This window comes from Monocercomonoides exilis (genome assembly GCF_001643675.1).
Source record: "Monocercomonoides exilis strain PA203 chromosome Unknown scaffold12-1864167, whole genome shotgun sequence".
NCBI classification, from domain to species: Eukaryota; Preaxostyla; order Oxymonadida; family Polymastigidae; genus Monocercomonoides; species Monocercomonoides exilis.
This window is the reverse complement of record NW_027150557.1, coordinates 1376125-1395217: the sequence shown is the minus strand read 5'-3', so window position 1 is coordinate 1395217 and position 19093 is coordinate 1376125. Positions and strand designations below refer to the sequence as shown.

The 19093-nt window shown below is 36.2% G+C and overlaps 4 protein-coding genes across 4 annotated transcripts; 1 reads left to right on the top strand and 3 right to left on the bottom strand.

The window, feature by feature from the left end:
• The first annotated feature begins 14 nt into the window (after positions 1-14).
• MONOS_17321 (uncharacterized protein) lies at positions 15-2480 on the top strand. The gene has a single exon (XM_067870232.1). The coding sequence runs from the start codon at positions 55-57 to the stop codon at positions 1588-1590; it is 1536 nt and encodes a 511-aa protein (XP_067731326.1). The 5' UTR covers positions 15-54; the 3' UTR covers positions 1591-2480.
• A 1624-nt stretch (positions 2481-4104) lies between these two features.
• On the bottom strand, positions 4105-12347 carry MONOS_11415 (uncharacterized protein; the record flags this gene model as incomplete). Its single annotated transcript, XM_067863944.1, has 5 exons — positions 4105-10304; positions 10423-11770; positions 11829-12113; positions 12179-12251; positions 12342-12347. 5 exons carry the CDS (start codon positions 12345-12347, stop codon positions 4298-4300), a joined length of 7719 nt encoding a protein of 2572 aa, XP_067731325.1. The 3' UTR covers positions 4105-4297.
• A 1738-nt stretch (positions 12348-14085) lies between these two features.
• MONOS_11416 (putative ATPase V0) lies at positions 14086-17934 on the bottom strand (the record flags this gene model as incomplete). The annotated part of the gene is made up of 7 exons (XM_067863945.1): positions 14086-15339; positions 15511-15949; positions 16095-16307; positions 16418-17092; positions 17163-17337; positions 17384-17807; positions 17853-17934. 7 exons carry the CDS (start codon positions 17932-17934, stop codon positions 14657-14659), a joined length of 2691 nt encoding a protein of 896 aa, XP_067731324.1. The 3' UTR covers positions 14086-14656.
• Positions 17935-17959: 25 nt separating this feature from the next.
• MONOS_11417 (Transcription initiation factor TFIID subunit 12) lies at positions 17960-19079 on the bottom strand. The gene is made up of 3 exons (XM_067863946.1): positions 18700-19079; positions 18554-18634; positions 17960-18485 (listed from the first exon to the last, which is right to left on the bottom strand). The coding sequence occupies exons 1-3, from the start codon at positions 18985-18987 to the stop codon at positions 18087-18089; spliced, it is 768 nt and encodes a 255-aa protein (XP_067731323.1). The 5' UTR covers positions 18988-19079; the 3' UTR covers positions 17960-18086.
• Between the last annotated feature and the right edge of the window lie 14 nt (positions 19080-19093).

The window sequence follows — 19093 nt, the reverse complement described above, 5'->3', positions numbered from 1 at the left end:
ATTAATAATACTTTAGATCTTCTTGTGTCAATTTCCATTTAACAACTAATTCAAATGTTATCAAATATAAAAGATCGCATGAATAGAATGATAGAAGAAAAAGAAGCATTTTGCGCAGAGGAGGTGGGGGAGGAGTTAAAAGCGGAAGTGGAGGCGGAAGGGGAAATGGAAGGAGAAATAGAGGAAAGAGGAGCGGAGGAGGGCGGAGAGTGGAAAGGAGCGGGGGTAGCGGGGGTAGCGGAAGAAGCGCCGATGCGGACGTATTTCCACTCGGTGCCGGCTGTGGGGGAGGTTGTGGAGCGGGCAGCGTCGCTGGTGTCGCAGATTGCGGAGCTGAGCCTGGGTTATGCGGCGCGGGTGGTGGGGAGCGGGGAGGAGCGGGAGGTGCGATGCTGCGAGGTGTGCGGGAAGACGAACCTGGCGGGGCTGGCGCGGGAGGTGATGGAGGAGCGGGCGCGGGAAGGGCGGCGGACGAGCGAGCGGGACAGCGTGGTGCAGGTGCGGAAGGGGCGGTTTGGGGAGGAGATGCGGGGGACGCTGGTGCGGATCCTGGGGGTGCTGTGTGGGACGTTCCGGATCCGGACGACGGAGGTGATCCAGGGGGTGGTGCTGTTTGACCGGATCTGCAAGACGCACTACTGGTGCTCGACGTTTATCGAGCTGTTCCGGAACTCGCTGAAGACGCTGTTTGTGGTGTGTGTGCTTGCGGCGCACAAGGGGAGTGCGGACATCACGATCCGGAACAGCTGCTGGGCAGAGGCGTTTGGGCTGCCGGTGAAGACGATGTGGCAGTTTGAGCGGTCGTGCCTGGACCTTCTGGACTGGAACACGAATGTGAGCCAGCGGGAGTATGTGGGGTTTCGGCGGCTGATCTCAGGGGAGCTGCCTGAAGCGGGAGCAGCAACTGCCACCATCAATTCATTTTCAACTTCGTCTTCATCTTCATCATCTTCTTCGTCTTCGTCATCGTCATCGAGTTCAATGGATGTGGGAGAAGAAAGAGGGTGCAACGGGAGACGTGGGTGTGAGTGTGGAAGAAAAGAATCGGGGAGATTTGGAGGGAAAGAGGAGGTGCTTTGGATGCGATTTGGGGAGATGGAGGTGGGAGAGGACGATCTTATTGATGGAGCGAAAGTGGATGAAGATGCAGAAACCGAAAATGAAATTGAAACTGAGACTGAAGCTGAAAACGAAAGTGAAACAGAAATTGAAACTGAAAATGAAATTGAAACTGAAAATGAAAACGAAAGCGAACGGGAACACAGCTGCGCAAAATGCGAAGAAAATGAATTTGAAAATTCAAAAGAAATTGAAAAGGAAAACGATGAAATTATTGAAACCGAAACAAAACCTTTGTTAATGATTGAGAAAAATGGGTGTAAATTGGATAATGATGATGCAATAAAGAAGCCACAAGCAGAAAATGATTCAAATATTGTGACAAATCATTTTCAAGCTTTTCTAAAGGCAAATATAAGCGATGGAGTTGTAATTGATTGGAGCGATGAAGAAAATTCAATTGACGAAAGAGTTGAAGAAGTTAGAAAGCAGATATTTGATGGTGGAAAATTAAAAAGATACTGCAAATAACATAAAGTCATTGTTATATTCAACAGCCTTTCCTGATTTCATCTTTGAACATTATCATCGGGAAAGATTTTTAGGGAAAGAAATCGGATCAATTTCATTGCAAGATGAGAAAATTGAATGTTCTTATTACTGTTCTTAGAAAGACGAATATGGATTTTTGTATGCAAGAGGAATCTCACAATTAAGTTCAGTAGAAGTTTAATTAGATTGAAGACTGATAAAAATGATGAAATTTAAGAGCTAAAGTTCTTGCTAATGTTATGATATCATTTGTAAGAACATTTAGAATCAAGTGAAAAAGAATATATATAAGTGTTGTTAATAATATTAACAATAATTAAATAATTTAAAAATAATAATTAAATTAAATAATTTTTAATATTATTTAAAATAAAATTATTCTTTCACATTTGTTTTCATCTAAATCGTCTTCATCAAATTGATTTCTATGATTCAAGACAATTTTTTCTTTTGTTTTTTATTGAATATTTTATGAAATTTATTGAAGTTTAATACTACATTTTAGTTATGTATTTTCAATAAATCAACTTTTAAATGTTTGAAACTTTCCTCATATTGAGGTCTGAAATGTTGTTTTATCTGCACGTCTGATGAGCTATCGAGCTACAGATTCAAAAGATATAGAAACCATTTCAGTCTGGAAAGTCTTTTTAATCATGTTGATTTAAGTTTATAATTATCTCTTTTCTTTATATTTTGATTTTGAAAAATAATGGATAAAAATTATTTTTTCGATTTCTTTCGATTTTAAAATTATATTTTATTGATTCTCGTGCTTAGTTTCTATATATTTTTATTTTATTCTATTCTATTCTATTTATTATATTTTTTTTATTTAGATTAGCAATTAATAATTTTTTGCTAATAAATTTCTTTTGTAAACCAAAAAAATACGGTAGAATTTCTGAATTAACTAATAAAAACTTCTGTAAAATTACCTATATTTGCTTGAAATTATACCAAGTATTTTCTTTTTGTCATTTCATGAATCAATTTCAATTCAAAAAAATAAATTGCATTGAACATAAATGTCTATCGTTTTTTAATACACTTTTTCAAACATTAATCAAGATGATAAATTATTACGATTACACAGTCTGGAAATTATTTGGTAGAACTTACAAATGGGTGATTATTTTTATTATCTTTATATTTTCTTTCAAAAATTTCGAATCAAAAAATTTTTATTGAATACTTACAAATGAAAACTTAAAAGAAAAAACACAAATAAAAGATATTTTCATCTTTATTTCAGCGTAAGCATTTGTTTTTGATATGGTTTTAATGAAATTAAAACTTAAAAAACAAAATCACTATTCAGTGACAAACAACCTTTGAAAAATCAACACTCCGAAAAAAGTTATGATTTCATAAATAATCACACATGTCAAAAGAAAAAATTGAGAAAAAGCTGAAAATCTTTGATTTCAAACTTTTATTTGAATTTTGATCTAATTATTTGACTCAAAATGAAATGAGCAAAAAACCTTTGAACCAAGAAGTTTTTTTTTCCATTTATTTGAATATTGAAATGAAATAATGGAATGAAGATATTTTCGCAAAGAAAGAGAATTGATACAGATCAATATATATCATTAAAATAAATATTTTTTTTATTCCTGAATAATTTTGAGTTGATTTTTGAATGAAATAGTGTTTGAGAAAAGCATGTCAATATCTGAATTTATGCAAGCTTCTATCAAGGTTTTTTTATCAATGTGAGTGGAATCGTTTAGGGATTGAGCATCAATAAAAATACTTTATTTGCAAATAAGTGGGTGATTCTTTTTGAAAAGTCACAAATGTTAAATTTTCTAATTCTTCAAAAATTTCATATTTTGCTAAATATTATGCTTACAAATATCAAACTTCATTTTAATGGAATTTATCACTTGATAATGTTATTTCAAACATTCTTGAGGAGATTTGTGAGCTGAAACAGAAATTTGAGCAAAACATGTAAAATTTTTAAGTTTAAGAAAATTAATCATTTGTGACTTTTCAAAAAGAATCACCCAAGTGGACACGTTAATGAACTGAATTTTTAATTGAAAAAGCAATTTGTTATTTTTGTTCATTATCTTTGGAAAGTGGATTATTTTTTATTCTCTAATCAAAACAAACATTACAGCTAACAGATTTCATTACTCTTTTATCGTGATGTTTCATTTCATCGAATGAATATGTTCAATTCCTTTTGAATAGTCGCAAATGTTTGAAATTTTGGTTCATTGAAATTTGTGATTATTATCGGAAATTTTTTCGATCGATCTGACAAATATCACTCTCAAACAAATTGAGTCAATGAAAAAACATCTATGCGATAACATTCTTCAACAAATGAGAATAACTATCTTAAAGAATAAGGATTTTTCTTCTGGCATCATTCAAGTACAAACTCATTTCAATTGTTTCTTTGTTGAAAATTTCTGAATAAAAGAAGGAAAATATTTCTATATTTTATTTAACAAATTTTAGAAACAACACTTAATATTTCAATGTTAATTACAGCATATTATTTGTAAAAAAACAACACAAAAAGTGACTTATTTTCCATTAAATATGGATAAATCCAAAAAAATTTTTTATTTAAAAACTAGAAAACATCATTATAACATTTGAAATAAGTGAAAGAAAAAATAAAGACAAACAAAAATACATAATATGAATATCTAAAAAAAGCTATTCACTCACGTAATTTAAACATAGATTCATAAAAATCTTTACAAGAAATTAACGAAAGTTTAAGTTCATTATTTGGAAATAAGTCTAACAAGCATAAAATGTATGGAAGAACTAATGGATCCAAAGCTTCAAATATTAATTCATTACAAAGATGGCACAAACGAGGAATTGACATAAACATTGGAGAGGACAAATATTGAAGTTCAAGTAAAATTGAAATGGGTGGGCTACGGGAAAGAGGATAAACATCTGAAAGAGTGAGATTAACTGAAGAGGCTTCTGATGAAGAGGTACCAACTGAAACGCTCTGATCTTTTTGATGAAGAGAAAAATCAGAGAGTACAGGAGAGTGAACAAAAGAATTTATAACCATGCAATTTGCATCTAAAGAGTTATTTGACAAAATATTTAAATCCGAGTAATTTTCTTTTGGTAACGGAAGAGATGAAGTTCCAAGTGTCAAAGCAATAGAAACAGCCTCATCTGCAGAAGGCAATAAAAAGGGATATATTCTTAAGTGTGATGGATAATGAGAAAACGCTGGACCTTGCAGCTTTTGAATAAGATAATTATGCTGCAAATGCTGAATTTGTGATCCTAAGATATTTGGAGAACAGAAGGAATTTTTGAGACTCAGAGGAAGAGAAGTTCCGCTGTCTTTCTTGATGCGTGACTGATCGGATTCATTGGCATCTGAATGCATAACAAACGGGCTGAAAGACATGGATGGATGACTATTTCCCATTTGCATTGTAAGAGGAAATGAATGAGGAGATGATGAAGGAGAGTATTGGGGAGGAGAAGAAGATGGGTAACTTGATGGAGACATCTGTAGTGAGCTTGAAGAAAAAGATTGAAAAGGAGAAAACGGAACTGATGTCAAAGGATCGCTAGAAGTCAGATTCATCAAAAGAGAAGGAGGAGATGGCAAAGGAGGTTCTAATCCGTGGAATGCTTCAGAAAGATTGGAAGGATAAAACGAAAGTGCTGGAGTGGATTTATTGTACAAATGAGTCGATGTACTTCCTGGAAACTGAACAGGCAAAGACGAAGGCGACGTGATTATCTGCTGCGATTGTGTTTGAGAAGGGGATGAAGGAGCAATGAAGTTGGATGAATAGTCATTTTTACTCGACACCAAAGCCAACAACGAAGGGGTTGCACTAGACGGAACAACAGGTGAACAAGAAACTATCGTAGAAGGAGAAATCAAGTTTGAATCTCGAATTCGATTATACTCTTCGTGTTTCTGTTTGCGGAAAAGAAGCTCTTTTATTAATAGTTTTGACTCAAAAGGAAAAGTTTCTTCAATCTGATTAACATAAAAAGGAGAAGAAAGAATTAGATCCATATTATCTTCAAAATTATTTGCTTCTTCTGATGATTCATCACTTTCACATCCCATAGACATTGCATGAGTGTCATCTTTTTCGTTGGAGGTGACACCATGTAAATACTGCTTTTCATCATTATTTTGTATGCCATAATCTTCATTCTCTTTTTCAATGATCATATCGGTTGATTTTATCCGATTAAAATCAGATGAATTAGTTGTACTATCATGAACATGCTCTGGAATAACCTCATTACTTTCCCTTATCTCAATCTCGCCTTCAATTCTCCACTTCTCATTCAGCCAGTCTGAGATTGCAGTGAGCAACTGTTCTTCTCCAGCAAGAGTTGGAAAAGGAGAAAAAGCAGGATGAATCAAAGCATCACTGTATGTGTACGACAAAAGAGTGGTCAAAGAATTGAGCGTAATTGGAGGTATGTCGAGGAGATGCGGAGTTGTATGAATTAGCGAGGAAAGTGACATCGGATTCACAGAAGATAATAATGAAGGCTTGCCATTGAGTTGTGATTCTTTTTTATCATCTTCTGAAATTACTGGTGAAGATATAGCAGAAGATATCATCTGCGAAGTCGTCAACTTAACTGCTGAATTTCTTTGATCAGAAACATCTTTTGTATCGTTTGCTTGCTCTTTGTTTAGACCTGATTTGTCATTCCAATATGAAATTGTCTCATCCCACACAGAACGTCTCTTTTGAATAAGTTGTTTCGCTTCATTTAATAATTTCATGCCCTCATCGATGTATCTTTGATTACGTATCACACGTTGATTTACCGAATTCTTTGTTGGATAATGCATTTCTTTATTACCAAAAACTTCTTCTTGAGAAAGTTGTTGTCCTTTTTCAGTTGATAATTCTTGAAGATAAAAGTTTTCATTTACATATCCTTCAGATTCTGTGAATTCATTTCTTGCTCTTTGACTATCTGACTCACTCAAAATCATTAAGGCAACAAACCTTTTCCTCAAATTTTCGACTTCACTCCAATCTGGTCGTGGAAATAGTAGAAACGGCTTGTGAATAAATGGAGATGTCATCTCAGTATTTAGATGCACATTATTTTGTTCATTTTTGCTCATTTGCCTCAATTTTCCACTTTCATCACAGACATTATTAGATGTATCATGTTGGACGGATGATTTTGTTATTCTTCCTTGATCACAAAAACGTTCTTTCCCCTGTGTTAATGCCTCTTCAACAGATTCACTAATCATTCTCCATTGTGAGTCTCTTAATTTGCACTCTTCCTGATATAGGTACATCTTTTTCAGAACACTCTCTTTTCCATCGACAATCAAATGAGACAGTCGTGCTTCGAGAAATATGGAGTTTAAAAGAACTGGTCTTCCATCAACACATAACATTAAATCGGATGTTGAAAGATCACAAAGCAATGACAAGCAATTCAAAGCAAACGGTGATAGATTTGTTGATAACGAGCTTTGCGAATCGAACACCAATGGCGTTGCAGATGCCTTGGAAGGCATTCCTAACGACTGCTTTATTGATGAAGGAATAAAAGACTCTTTAAGCTTCATGCGCTGTTTCATCGGAAGAAGAGGAAAGTCAGATCTCGAAAGAACAACTGATGGAACTTTCACAGGTACTTTCTTTTCTTTTTGACCAATTTGTTCTTTTTCATAATCAATTGAAGCATCAGCATTCGATCTTCCATCATCAACACAACAATCATCAGCAATGACACTTCCTAAAACAGAGTTTAGTACTTCTTCTTTCTCTTCCCACCATTCCATACTTTGTGTGCACTCATCATCAACAACAACATCCGTTTCTTGTTTGAATTTCTCCATCTTTTTCTGCATTTCCCTCTCCTTTTTTGCTCTTTTTTCTTGTGAAGACATTTGATTTGTTTTGAATTTTTGATTCGGAAAAAGCATCTGAAGAACTTCTAAGGAATCCTGAGAACTTGCAGACGAAGAATCTTTTTTTGCTTTGTTCTTTGAATTTTTATCTTTCCCTTTGTTCTCATTTCCACTTTGATTCTTTTTCCCTGTTTGTTTACCTGAAAATTTTGCGCTTCGAGAAGAATTATTTGATTTTTCGATTCCCAAAAAGGTTAACAGCTCAGGAGGTATATCAGTTCCACTGGAATCATCGTCGCTATCTTCTGACGACTCATCGCACTGCCCCGGTAATTCATTCTCTTGATTGTCAATGGTCGAAGATGTTCTTGCTGGCTGCAGTTCTTTCGAGAAAAGCAAATATGAAGGTGCTACAGTTCCATCAACGCTCTTCTGCACATAAGTGAAATCTTCTGCTCTCACTTGTGGCTGCAATTGTTGTTTGTTTGCCATCTTTTGTTTGTTTGTGAAAAAGCTCTGAAAATCATCGCTGTCAACAAGAACAGCTTCATCGTCACTTCCATCTGAATCTTGAGAGTAATTTCGCTCTTTTCTGGGAGACAAAGGATAAGAATCCTGCTTCATTGACCGGATGGAACATGAGTCAATACTGGGGCTTTTTGCCTCGTTCACAGAAGAACCAGACAGTTCAGAATGAGCTCTTTGAGGAGGAGGAGACATGCAGTCATCTTTAAACGAAGAATGCTGGTCAGAAAACAACGGTGCAACGATGGACGACTGTACAGATGTATTGTCTGAAGAATACGAATAGGAAGGAGAAGGAGGAGGAGAAGTCGATAGTCGAGGAGTTATTGGAATAACACCGCTTGAAAACCGCCGAAGCGAATGTGGATTGGATTGAGAAGATTTGGATGACTTTGAAGAAAGGAAAAAAGAAGGAGGAGAAAGGACTGTGACTTTTTTCGGGTTGGATTTGATTGATGGCTGAGGTTGAGACACTGTGCGACTTCGGAAGAAAGAAGATGAGATAAATGTCGGCTCTTCAACAGAAGATGAAGAACGATAGCATTCATTTTCTTCAGCGCGAAACGATTTGATGTTATATTCTTTGTCCAAATTAGAAGATTGTATTGATGATATTTGGGCAGGCATGGAGCAAGGCGATGTTCTTTCGTATCCGGTTGAAAAAGTTAAGTGCTCTTCATTATTGACATCATTCTTTTTTATATCTTGTTCAATTGGAAGAAAAAGAGGTTGTGGGTTCGCTTTTTCTGTTTCGATGCCATCATTTTGTACTATTTTTGTAGAAAGCTTATTTTGTTCTGTTTTTTCATCTGTGCTGCATTCGTTGTGGCTACTGTCAACAAAAGAGGAATTGCTACCTTTCGATTCAATGGACGACAGCAAGTCGGCAAATGATTTGATATCTCCATGTGGAAGACCATTAACAGCTTGGTTTGATGATTCAGTGACATTGGCATTGTCCATTTTAGCTGATGAAACATTTGCAGAAATTGCATCTCCAGCAGAGTTATAATGTGGCTGAATAAGAACAAGGCTCTCTTCTGTTTTAACGTTTTTTCCATCACCCAAGTTATGTCCTTCAGAAATGGGATCATCAATCTTTTGAAATGGAGCACTTACTCCGCTTGTAGAAGGAGATTGCTGGCGAAATGAAAGGAATCGCGGAAACCTATTGCGCAACATCGCTTGTGACTGAAGATTGAAAAAACTTGAAGTTTGTGAATGAAAAGGCAATGAATTATGCACATGCGACACAAATGCACTAATTGGCGCAAGACAAGAAGAAACAAAATAACTGAAAGATTTCCAGCGGTGAGCACCTGCTGGTAGAAGAGCCGACAAAGACGATGAAATTCCTTGTGATTGGTCAGTCGCTATAATTGGAGATGCAGTGCACAAAGGAGAAAGCGAAGGCGTTTGCGAAATTGGAAGTTTTTGTTCCAAACTAAATTCGCTGCATTCTGTTACAGCTGAAGATATCGAAGAAACAGTGCCTTGTCCGATTTCTTGCTCAGGAATCTTTTCAAGTCTGTTGGATAATTCGTCATCTAATTTTGGTGTGATGGCCGATTCCACTTTATTGTACACTTTAACCATTGGCTCCTGCGCCACCGAATAGCTTCGCAAAGAAAGTTGAGAATATTTCTTAATCTTTTTGAACTGCCTTTTGATTGAAGGCTGAAGAATAGCTGATAAAAAATTGCTTTCTGACAATGAATCTTCAATGCAAGATAGAAACCATAGAAGAACATCCTGTGGCTGTGCTGATGGAGAATCAAATGTATTTGCATTTGAACTGTTTACATCTCGTGCATCCACACTCAAAAAATGAGGATAAAAAAGCGGAGAATAAACTGAGAGGAGTCTTTGTAATTTATCACTTTTTAACAATTCAGTCAGATTTGATGTCTGTCCGCGATGAATAAGAGCGTTTATTAGATATTCAAGCACATTGTCCGAATAAGAAGTGCAATCAACAACATCATTCTGCTGAGGAGACTCAGCAATTATTTCATTTGCAGTCTCAAAAAATTGTTTTTTTCTTGTCTTAAACATCCATTTCCGAGAGAAGTGCTTTCGAATCATCTCTTTTTTCTCCTTTTGAACAATTTCGTCGTGCAACACACAGCGCGGAATGGTTCCGAGCCGCTTGTCCAAAAACAAGCCAGGGCTGCGATAGGAAGGGCAAAGATTCAGAACGCTCAAGTGATCCTTAAATCTGAGCGATGCTTCAGATGAACCGCGATCATTCCCTTCAGAAATCATACAAAGTTGTTCATTGATGATGCTGCATAGAATCACGTATCTGAACAAATAATAGAAAAAAATAAGTAAAAAAGGATCAACAAAGATCATAATAAACATGAAAAATACAAAGCAATATTAAATAAGTTTAAAAAAAAGAAAATGAATAAGCAACAAACTGAGGTGACGGACAAGGGCCAACAGTAAACAGATGACTCCATGTTTCTGTTCTGATGTCAAATTCCCAAAGATCGTCCAGCCAGACAGACTTCGGCTGATGGGATGGCAGCGAGGCAGTGACAAAAGAGGAAATGGACTCGACAGAAGGATCAAACGTGGAAGGCGGAGAAACAGGCGATCCGACTGGAGATGATTTGGCAGAATGAGAAAGAACGGGAGAAGAAGAAGGAGAACTGGAAGCACTTTGTGTTCGAGATGCATTCTGCGAAGAGGCATTGGGTGACTGGCAACTTTTTTGTTCGTCTTCAGCTGAGAGGAAAGGCGCATGAAGCGATACACCCAGATCTTGGCTGGATTGGCTCATCACACTGCGCATAGCGGCTGGTACCCATTCCCAATAGGAAAGACGTGTGTGTGCTTTGCCTCCATAAACATACAATCTCCCTTGGAAGCTGAAACACAATGGGAAAATGCGAGGCGAAGGCACAGCAACCCAGTTGCGCTGGCTTTCTGTCTGTTTTTGAGCCAAATTCTTTGAATCGAAATCGAATGGTAAAAAAAGCGGTGGAGGCGGAACAGGAGGTATTTTGGGGGTTGAGCGATCTTTTGGCATTTGTTGTTGAGTGTTATCAGCCGATGAATGAGTAGAAGATGTTCTTGGCGACAAAAGACGAGGTTTGTTAATTTGAGGTTGAACAGAATGATTGCTTTGAGACTTAGAAAAGGACGATGATGCTGATTTAGCCAAAGTGAATGCCTCGTCGGTTTGTGTTGAAGTGTGTATGATTAAGCAAGGCTTCACTGAAGGTGCAGCGCCATTTGGAGAAGATGTGGGTGATTTCGCATTCATTGGATATGAATGTGCCAGCAGAGCAGCAGACTCAAGTGAGACTGGGCTTGGAGACGATGGCGGAGATAGAGGAGATTGCGGTGATTGAAAACTTAGCTGTTTTATTACAGGAACAGAAGAAAGAAATGACTGATAGGATGTTTCTGGGGATGACGCGATATAAGGCAAAGCTGAAGACGAAGGCATAACTGTTTCAGATAGTTGTTTTCGCTGTGGTGGATGAAAGGATGATTGGAGGTTTTGCGATGTCTGTGAATATAAAGACATATCAGAAGATAATTTTGGAGAAACTTTTCTCCAATGTTTTGATTTTAAGTTAAAGACATAAATTTCGTTGCTGTAAACAGGCAGCATTTCTTGAGTCGAATTCTTGATAGATCCCCCAAATATAAAAAGCTCATGAAACACAATAGAACCCGAAGCAAAAGCTGTTGGAGGTGGAATTTGGGAATCATCAGAAAAATTACATGGAATAATTAATTCCCATCTTTTGTCACCTGAAAATAAATAAATAAATAATATTTGATATATAAAATAATAACATTGTTATCAAACTGAGTGATAATCTGTAAAGTTCGTTTGAATATTTGTCGTTTTCATCACGCCCTCCGAATAAATAAATACAATCTTTTGATTCAATAAGGGAATATCCATCTTTTATTTGAGGCATTTTACCGGAGCAGCGAAGGATAGTGCAACTTCCATCATTACAGTTTATATCGAAAATTGAGCGTTCTAATTTCTTTCCAACCTTTTCTCTGAAATAATAAGCATGAAATCCAATTTTTACAAGTGATCGCATTGGTAAATCCGTGTGTTGTTTTTGAATGACCTCTAATTCTATATAAAAAGCAATTGCAAAAAAAAGGCAATGCCAAAATCAAGAATTAAAACCAAAAAAATACTATTACTATTTGAACTGCTTTTTGTCGCCAAAAAAGCCTTCAATTCTTTGAATGCTTTTAAAAGCGTTGATAACTTTTCTGTAAATTGTGAATGAGAAAAGCTTTTTTCATTTAGAGATGAGCAACTTTTCCATATATATGTTCTATGAGCAATATATGGAACTGACATTTGTTCAAAATTTTTAATTCTTGCTAGGGCTTCATCCATGAAATATTTTCACACGAGATTATTAATTAATTCTATTTGATTTCATTATGGTATCAATTAGATCGATTAACTTACTTTGCTTTTGGTAAAAATTAAGGACTCATTAACATGAATAAATATCAACATAAAATTCCACAACCAATTGGAAGAGTAAACACTTGTTGTTTTGTTTGTTCTGCTTTTCAGAATGTTGATGTCCAACAAGATTTTCTTTAACCAAGGGTCGATTTGTCTGTGGGAATAAAATTTCTTTAATGCTTCTAAGTCATTTTTCATTGCTTGCTTTTACAATTTGGTATTAAAACTTTTAATTTTAGATTTGCATTGTTCATTATTCATGAAATGTAGTTTACTTCTTTGCTTTTCATCATCTGTTTCAAAAAAAGTTCTTCTTTTGTCAATTTTGCTGGGGCCTGTATTATCTCAATTTTTGATGTTGAAAGTTCAACTGACGGATCCTGGATATCTTCCCAAAGCTTCACAACTTCCACGAGATCATCCTCTTTTACATTCTCTTAATAACAAATCAATTAAAACCAAAAGTGAAAATTATTCTTCAAGTTGTGATGCGTTTGATAGAAAAAATCTGGCTCATAATTATCCCTCACCACATTTAAATCACACTCCTGAAAGTGAAGAAGATAGACTATTTATGGCACAAAAGTACTTAGATCTTGTTTCTGTTCCAACAGATTCAGTGCCTCAATTCGGCAATCCCCATTATCAATGTGAAAATGATGAAGCATGTTAATTTCAAATTATTTTATGATATATTTTACATTTAACGGAAAAATTTAAATAAATGCTTATTAGACTAGAATTGAACAAATGAATGATAAATGCTTTTGTTCACTATGTCAGATATACACAGGTGAAAATGTTGCACACTGTTATGAATGCAATTGCTGTGTAGAAGGTTATGATCATCACTGTGGATTTCTGAACTGCTGCATTGGACAACGCAATTTATTTGTGTTCTTAATTTTTCTGTTCCACACAACTGGATCAGCGTTTTATTTCACAACAGCTTCCATTGTTCTTATGATTTCCAACAAAAAGGTTTGCAAACGTATAATTTCTCCAAACTCTTTGGAATGAGCTTAATGAAATCCAAATATTTTAATAGGTGAATTTTCTTCTGATGATATGTGCAATTTGTTGCTCTGCAATTGGGATTGCGTTTGGATTTGTCTCTTTGGGGTTTTTTAATGATTCGATACTTCAAAAATGGCATATTAGAAAAAGCATTCAAAGTGTCAAAGAGAACAATGGTGTGAATATTATCAAATCCTTTCTCTTCAACAAAGAATCATTTTCCATCAATTTTTAATTGTTCATTTTAGAAAGACAAACTTTCTTTTCTTTTATGAAGAGTCTGATTTTCCCCATTCCTTCATATTTTGATGGCTCACTTGCTGCACATCCGTCTTGTTGGATCGTGGACTGCAGCAGAAACATACAATCTGCCCCAAAAAAGAAATGCAATTTTAGATGATTATTGATGGAGATTACCAAAAAATATTTCTTCTTTGTTCAATGCTAAATTCCTTTTAAAGATGCATACTCTACCAATACCTTCGTCATCGATGAGAAATTTTCTTTTGTCCTTGTTTGCAGCAGAAGAAATCATCAAGTTTTGACTTAACTCTTCAAGTTGATTTCCACTTTTCTGATTCTTTTTTTCAAATATGAAAAGATATGTTTGCCCACGCCTTTGCAACATCTGCAAATGAGCAATGACTGATGTTTTCTTTACACTTCATGAACAATAAAATGAGTAAAATAATTAAACTCGAATAAAAAAAGATGAAGGTATCACTCAGATTACATTAGTTATAATTCTAAAAATGGAAGGAATTAAATAAAATAAAATAAAATAATTAAAAAAAATGTTTTCTGTACCTTTTCTGTAGTACAAGCACGGTACGGATGTTAAAGATAAATTAAAAATCAAAATTGATCTCAAAAAAACCAAAGCAATATCATATGTGTAATTGAGACGAAAAAGAGATGATAGAAAGTGCACGCGATGAAGAATGCACAAATAGAACGTTAAAAGTTCTATAAATTGTTTGTGAAAGAAAAGATTATTTGTTATAAATGTATAACAACAAACAGAACAGATAAACAACGAGAGGAAAATATAACGATAAAAAAAAAGATAATAAAAAGAACAAGAAGTGTATTGTCTGAAATTCAAGAGCGTTAAAAAAAAAATAAAAAAAGGAAAGAACAACAAGATAATTAAAGGATAAGCATCCGCAAATCAATTAATCGTCTTTCTTTCCGTCGCTTGAGTCGAGCTGCCCAGCCTCTTCATCCACCACCTTAAAGCTCAGCGGAACAAACGCGTAGCCTTCTGCCCCGTAGAACTTGTTCTGGAACTCCACCCAGTGCAGACGGAGGCAATGCAGAAAAGCAGAAAGCCCTTCCATCGCCAGCAAAATGCCCGCCGTCGCGCCGAGCCAGCCAGCAGCGCCGATCACCAGCCCCACCACAGGAATAAGCTTCCCAATGACTAACACGAGATAGTTGAAGAACACCTCTGCCAACTCCCCGTGTGCCAGCGAAAGCGCCCACAGACGCAGATACGAGGCAGTGTTGCTCACACAGCCAAGCACATACTCAATCACCTCAATCAGCTGATGCACACACATCTCACCCACGCTGAACTCCTCCTCCTCTTCTTCTTCCGCACTCGACGCCTCTTTCTGACTGCCCACCATCTCGTCCATGCCAAATGCAGATGACACTTTTCCATCGAGTGTGGTGGCAGTCAGAGGATAATCAGGCAAAGAAGAAGAAGAAGATGATGATGATGAAGACGCTGTATCTTTGGAACCTCCTTCACCAGCTCCTCCATAATACCCATCAAACCCTCCGTCTTTCTTGCTTCTTGGCACTCCAGGCTGCTTCAGTGAGTCTCCTGAGCCAACTCTCTTTGACTCTTTCTCTGTGAAAGAAACACAAAGTAAAGATATCAAACAGAAAGAAGGATAAAACGGAAAATTGATTTGAAAGCACAACAAAATCACATGAACAATCACAAATGAATAATTAGAAAATTAAAATTAAAATAAATTTAATTAAAATAAAAAGATTCAAATGATGAATAAAAACACACTTTTCGAGTCATTTCTGTGCTGGATGATTTTGACGATTGGTTTTGGCACCAGAAGCCACACGATAGACACCACAGCAACAATCACGAGGATCAGCTGCACCATTTCCTGTCCTTCGAAGAGTCTCTCTTCCTTCGGGAGTGTCTGGCCGATGCTGAGGAACATGTTGATCATGGCGCGGATGAGCATAGGCTTCTCATGGCCTTCTACGGGAGTCATCCACTTGTAGATGATCATGAAGGACATGTAGCCGAATAAGCACATCATCAGCAGGAACTGGGGGATGAATGTGCAGAACACATCTACCATCGAGCGCTTGTTGATGTGATTCAGAAGAGACAGGAAAAGCCCCAGCGTCATGTGGCAGACACCCAAAATGACAGACATCTTCATCTTGATTGAGTTCGTGTACACAAGATTGTTGGAGCTTTGCCGCCAGATCTGGTTGAAGAAGATTAAATAAATAAGTTAAAAAAAAAATAGAATGAAGAAAGATTCAAATAAAATGAAAATAATCATTGCAATCATAAGATGAATGAAAAAAAAAAGATAAAATAAATTTAGACTTAATAAGAGAGAAGCATACAGGATCAACACCAAACGGATAAGTTCCTTTGCCCTTGATGAAGTGACACACATTCTCCGTGTGGTGATTCTCTTCCACTTCAAAGCATTTGTACCGCGAGCCAAACAGATTCATCGAAAGAGAGAAGCATTCGTTGTAAAGCAGCCCACAGTACGACGCAAACAGGCCCATCACGAGTATCATGTACCGACCAATATAGAGATATTCAATAAGCTGTTGACAATAAGATAAAAGAGAGAGAGAAAAATAAAATACAACATATTGAAAATGATTAATTCAAATATATATAAAAAAATATTAATTGATTGAATCACAAATCACACATCGTTCAATCCCTTTGACAACTTCTTCTCAAAGATGCAGAACACAAGCCCAACCAATGCAAGCAGCAGTCCATGTGCAAAATCACCGAACATCACGCCAAACAAGAAAGGGAACGTAAACAAGCAGAACAGCGCTGGGTTCACTTCTCTGTAGTTGGCAATCCCGTACGCATCGACCATCGACTGATACGCCGAAGTGAATTTTGTCGTTCTGATGTGCGTGGGGGGTGTCTTGTTCGTGTTCAGAATGTGCGCCATCGACGCCACCTGGCTTTGCGCCTGCGTCGACGCTGCTGCCAGCCTCATGTGGACAGTCGGGACGCTCCTCTCTGGCACCCAGCCTTCTCCCACCACACACTTCGCAAAGTTGTCTGCAGAGAACATGTTCAGCGTGTGGTACACTGCCTTCTCGCGCGCAACGTAGCACAGCCAGCTGTTGAACTGCGCCTTGATCTCCATCAGCCGCGCCCGCTTCTGCTCAGCCGAACTCGCCTGGACTGCCTCCATCGTGTGCAGCCGCTCATCGATCTGCGCCACCTGCTGCTCGTTCTCCGCAATCGTCGCAGGGAACGGGTAGATGCTGGCGCCGTATGAGGAGCAGATCCTCATAATCTTGTTCTTTGCATGCTCACCGGAAAAGAAACACATAAATACATACTTTGTCTCTTTCTTTTGCTGCAGAGTAATTGAAAGAGCAATTAAAAGAGAGCTTTTCAAATAAAAAAAAATATGCGAAACAACAAACTGTTGTTGAATCAACTAATTCAACTGGAACAACTTCTGATTCAAAGTATAGATTTCCTCTAAGCGCTACATAAATCATTCGATGAAAATTATCAATTTTTGATTGTGAAATGATTCCAGCCAAAGATGACAAGTGCCCTGTAAGAGGTTCTGCAAGCGATGAATCTGCTTTTATTCTATAAAAATTTGTAATTATTAAAAAACAAGAAATAAATTGCACACGACTGCTCAGGAGCTTTTAAAGATGATGAACTCATATGCTGATATGGATTAGCAGATGAACCAGATTGGTTCATAGTTTTTTCGAAAAATTTTTGTCCTATTGTAAGAACATAGCGCATCTCAATAAGTTCAATTTTATGTCTATTCAAGTCATCTTCTCCTTGTATTAAATGCTTAAGATCAGTCTCTAACTCTTCGAACAAAGACGTTAATTCAGACATAGTTAAGTCACGAGAAAGAACAACATCATCAGGTTTTATATCTTCTTTTTCAAGCTGTGAATGAAAAAAGCGAAGGCTTCGTTTCAATTCGTTGCACCTGCGAATTTCACCCGAATATTCTCGTTTACCTTGGTTGACATTAGGATTTAAATCTTTGAAATGTACAATTCCCGCAGATCCAAGTTCCTTCATCGATGCATATGCTTTAAGGAATGAAATTTTCAAGCTTTTCAAAAAACAACAAATACCTGCGTCTCTTGGAAACACAAATTGCATATAAACCATCGGCTCACTCCGAAAAATATTCATTCCTGTTCCACAGCAAGACATTTTGAAAAGTAATAAGATTAAGATGTCCTGATCACAAGCATAATAGTTATTGAAAATTCACCGAAATGAAACAAAAAATCATATGAAATGCAAAAAATAAATGAAAATAATTAATATATTTTAATTTTAATTTGATATATATAACCAAAAGTTCAATTTGCAGCTTCTTCTCCTTTACTGAGAATCTTTTGTATTTCACGAGATTTTGCAACAGCAGCAAGCCGCCTTTGATGAAATGGTGTTGAAGTGGGTTCCATAACAAATGGAGCTGGTTTAAACAAAACACTTGACGTTGTGGAAGAAGATGATCCAGAAGTTTGAGTGATAGGCCAAGGAACTTTCATATCATATTTTAATTCTAAAACAGTCTGAACATCACAAATGTCAACAGTATCTGCCTTTCTGTACGAAGCTACTTCGCAAGCTGATTTAATCAGTGTATCTAAAAATTCTCCTGTTTCTTCCATTAAAATTTCTTCAACCTCATGATCTAATCTGAGTGCAGGATCAATTGATTTTGCAATATGTTGCAAAGATCCTGCTTGAACAATCTACAAAAAAGAAAAATTCATTTCGAACGATACAAACAATAACGTAATTTAAGTATCATATTTCAGACCCTTCCTTTATCAAGTTCTCTTTGCTTAAACGATGCATGAACTTCTTTAAGAAGTTTTGTGCCTTCTTTTATTTGATCAGACTAAGATAATGAAATTTAAATACAAATTCGAAAAATATTAACTTGAAAGCTAAAAAAAATCATACATGACGTTTTTTTAAAATTGATATTGATTGATCATATGCTTCGACCTGTTCTGCAGTTATCATTCCAACAGTATCGCGCATTTTTAATGCTTCTTTCAGAGGAGTTGAATCATCTAAGGATGTCACAGTTGTATATGCAAGTTGAAGTTTATCAACTTCTTCACTCTCCAAATATGGAAATATATTCTCAAACATCTCTTTCATGCATAAATAAAATTGTTTAATTTCATCTTTCATTTGCTGCATCATTGCATCAATCCTCATAAGCAAATCTTTTTGATAACTCATCAATAACAAATTAAATATATTTCAAAAATTTAGTCGTTCTAATTTGATGAATAACGCGTTAAAGATTAATTGAATATTTCAATTAAATAAAAGTGGGATTTAATTT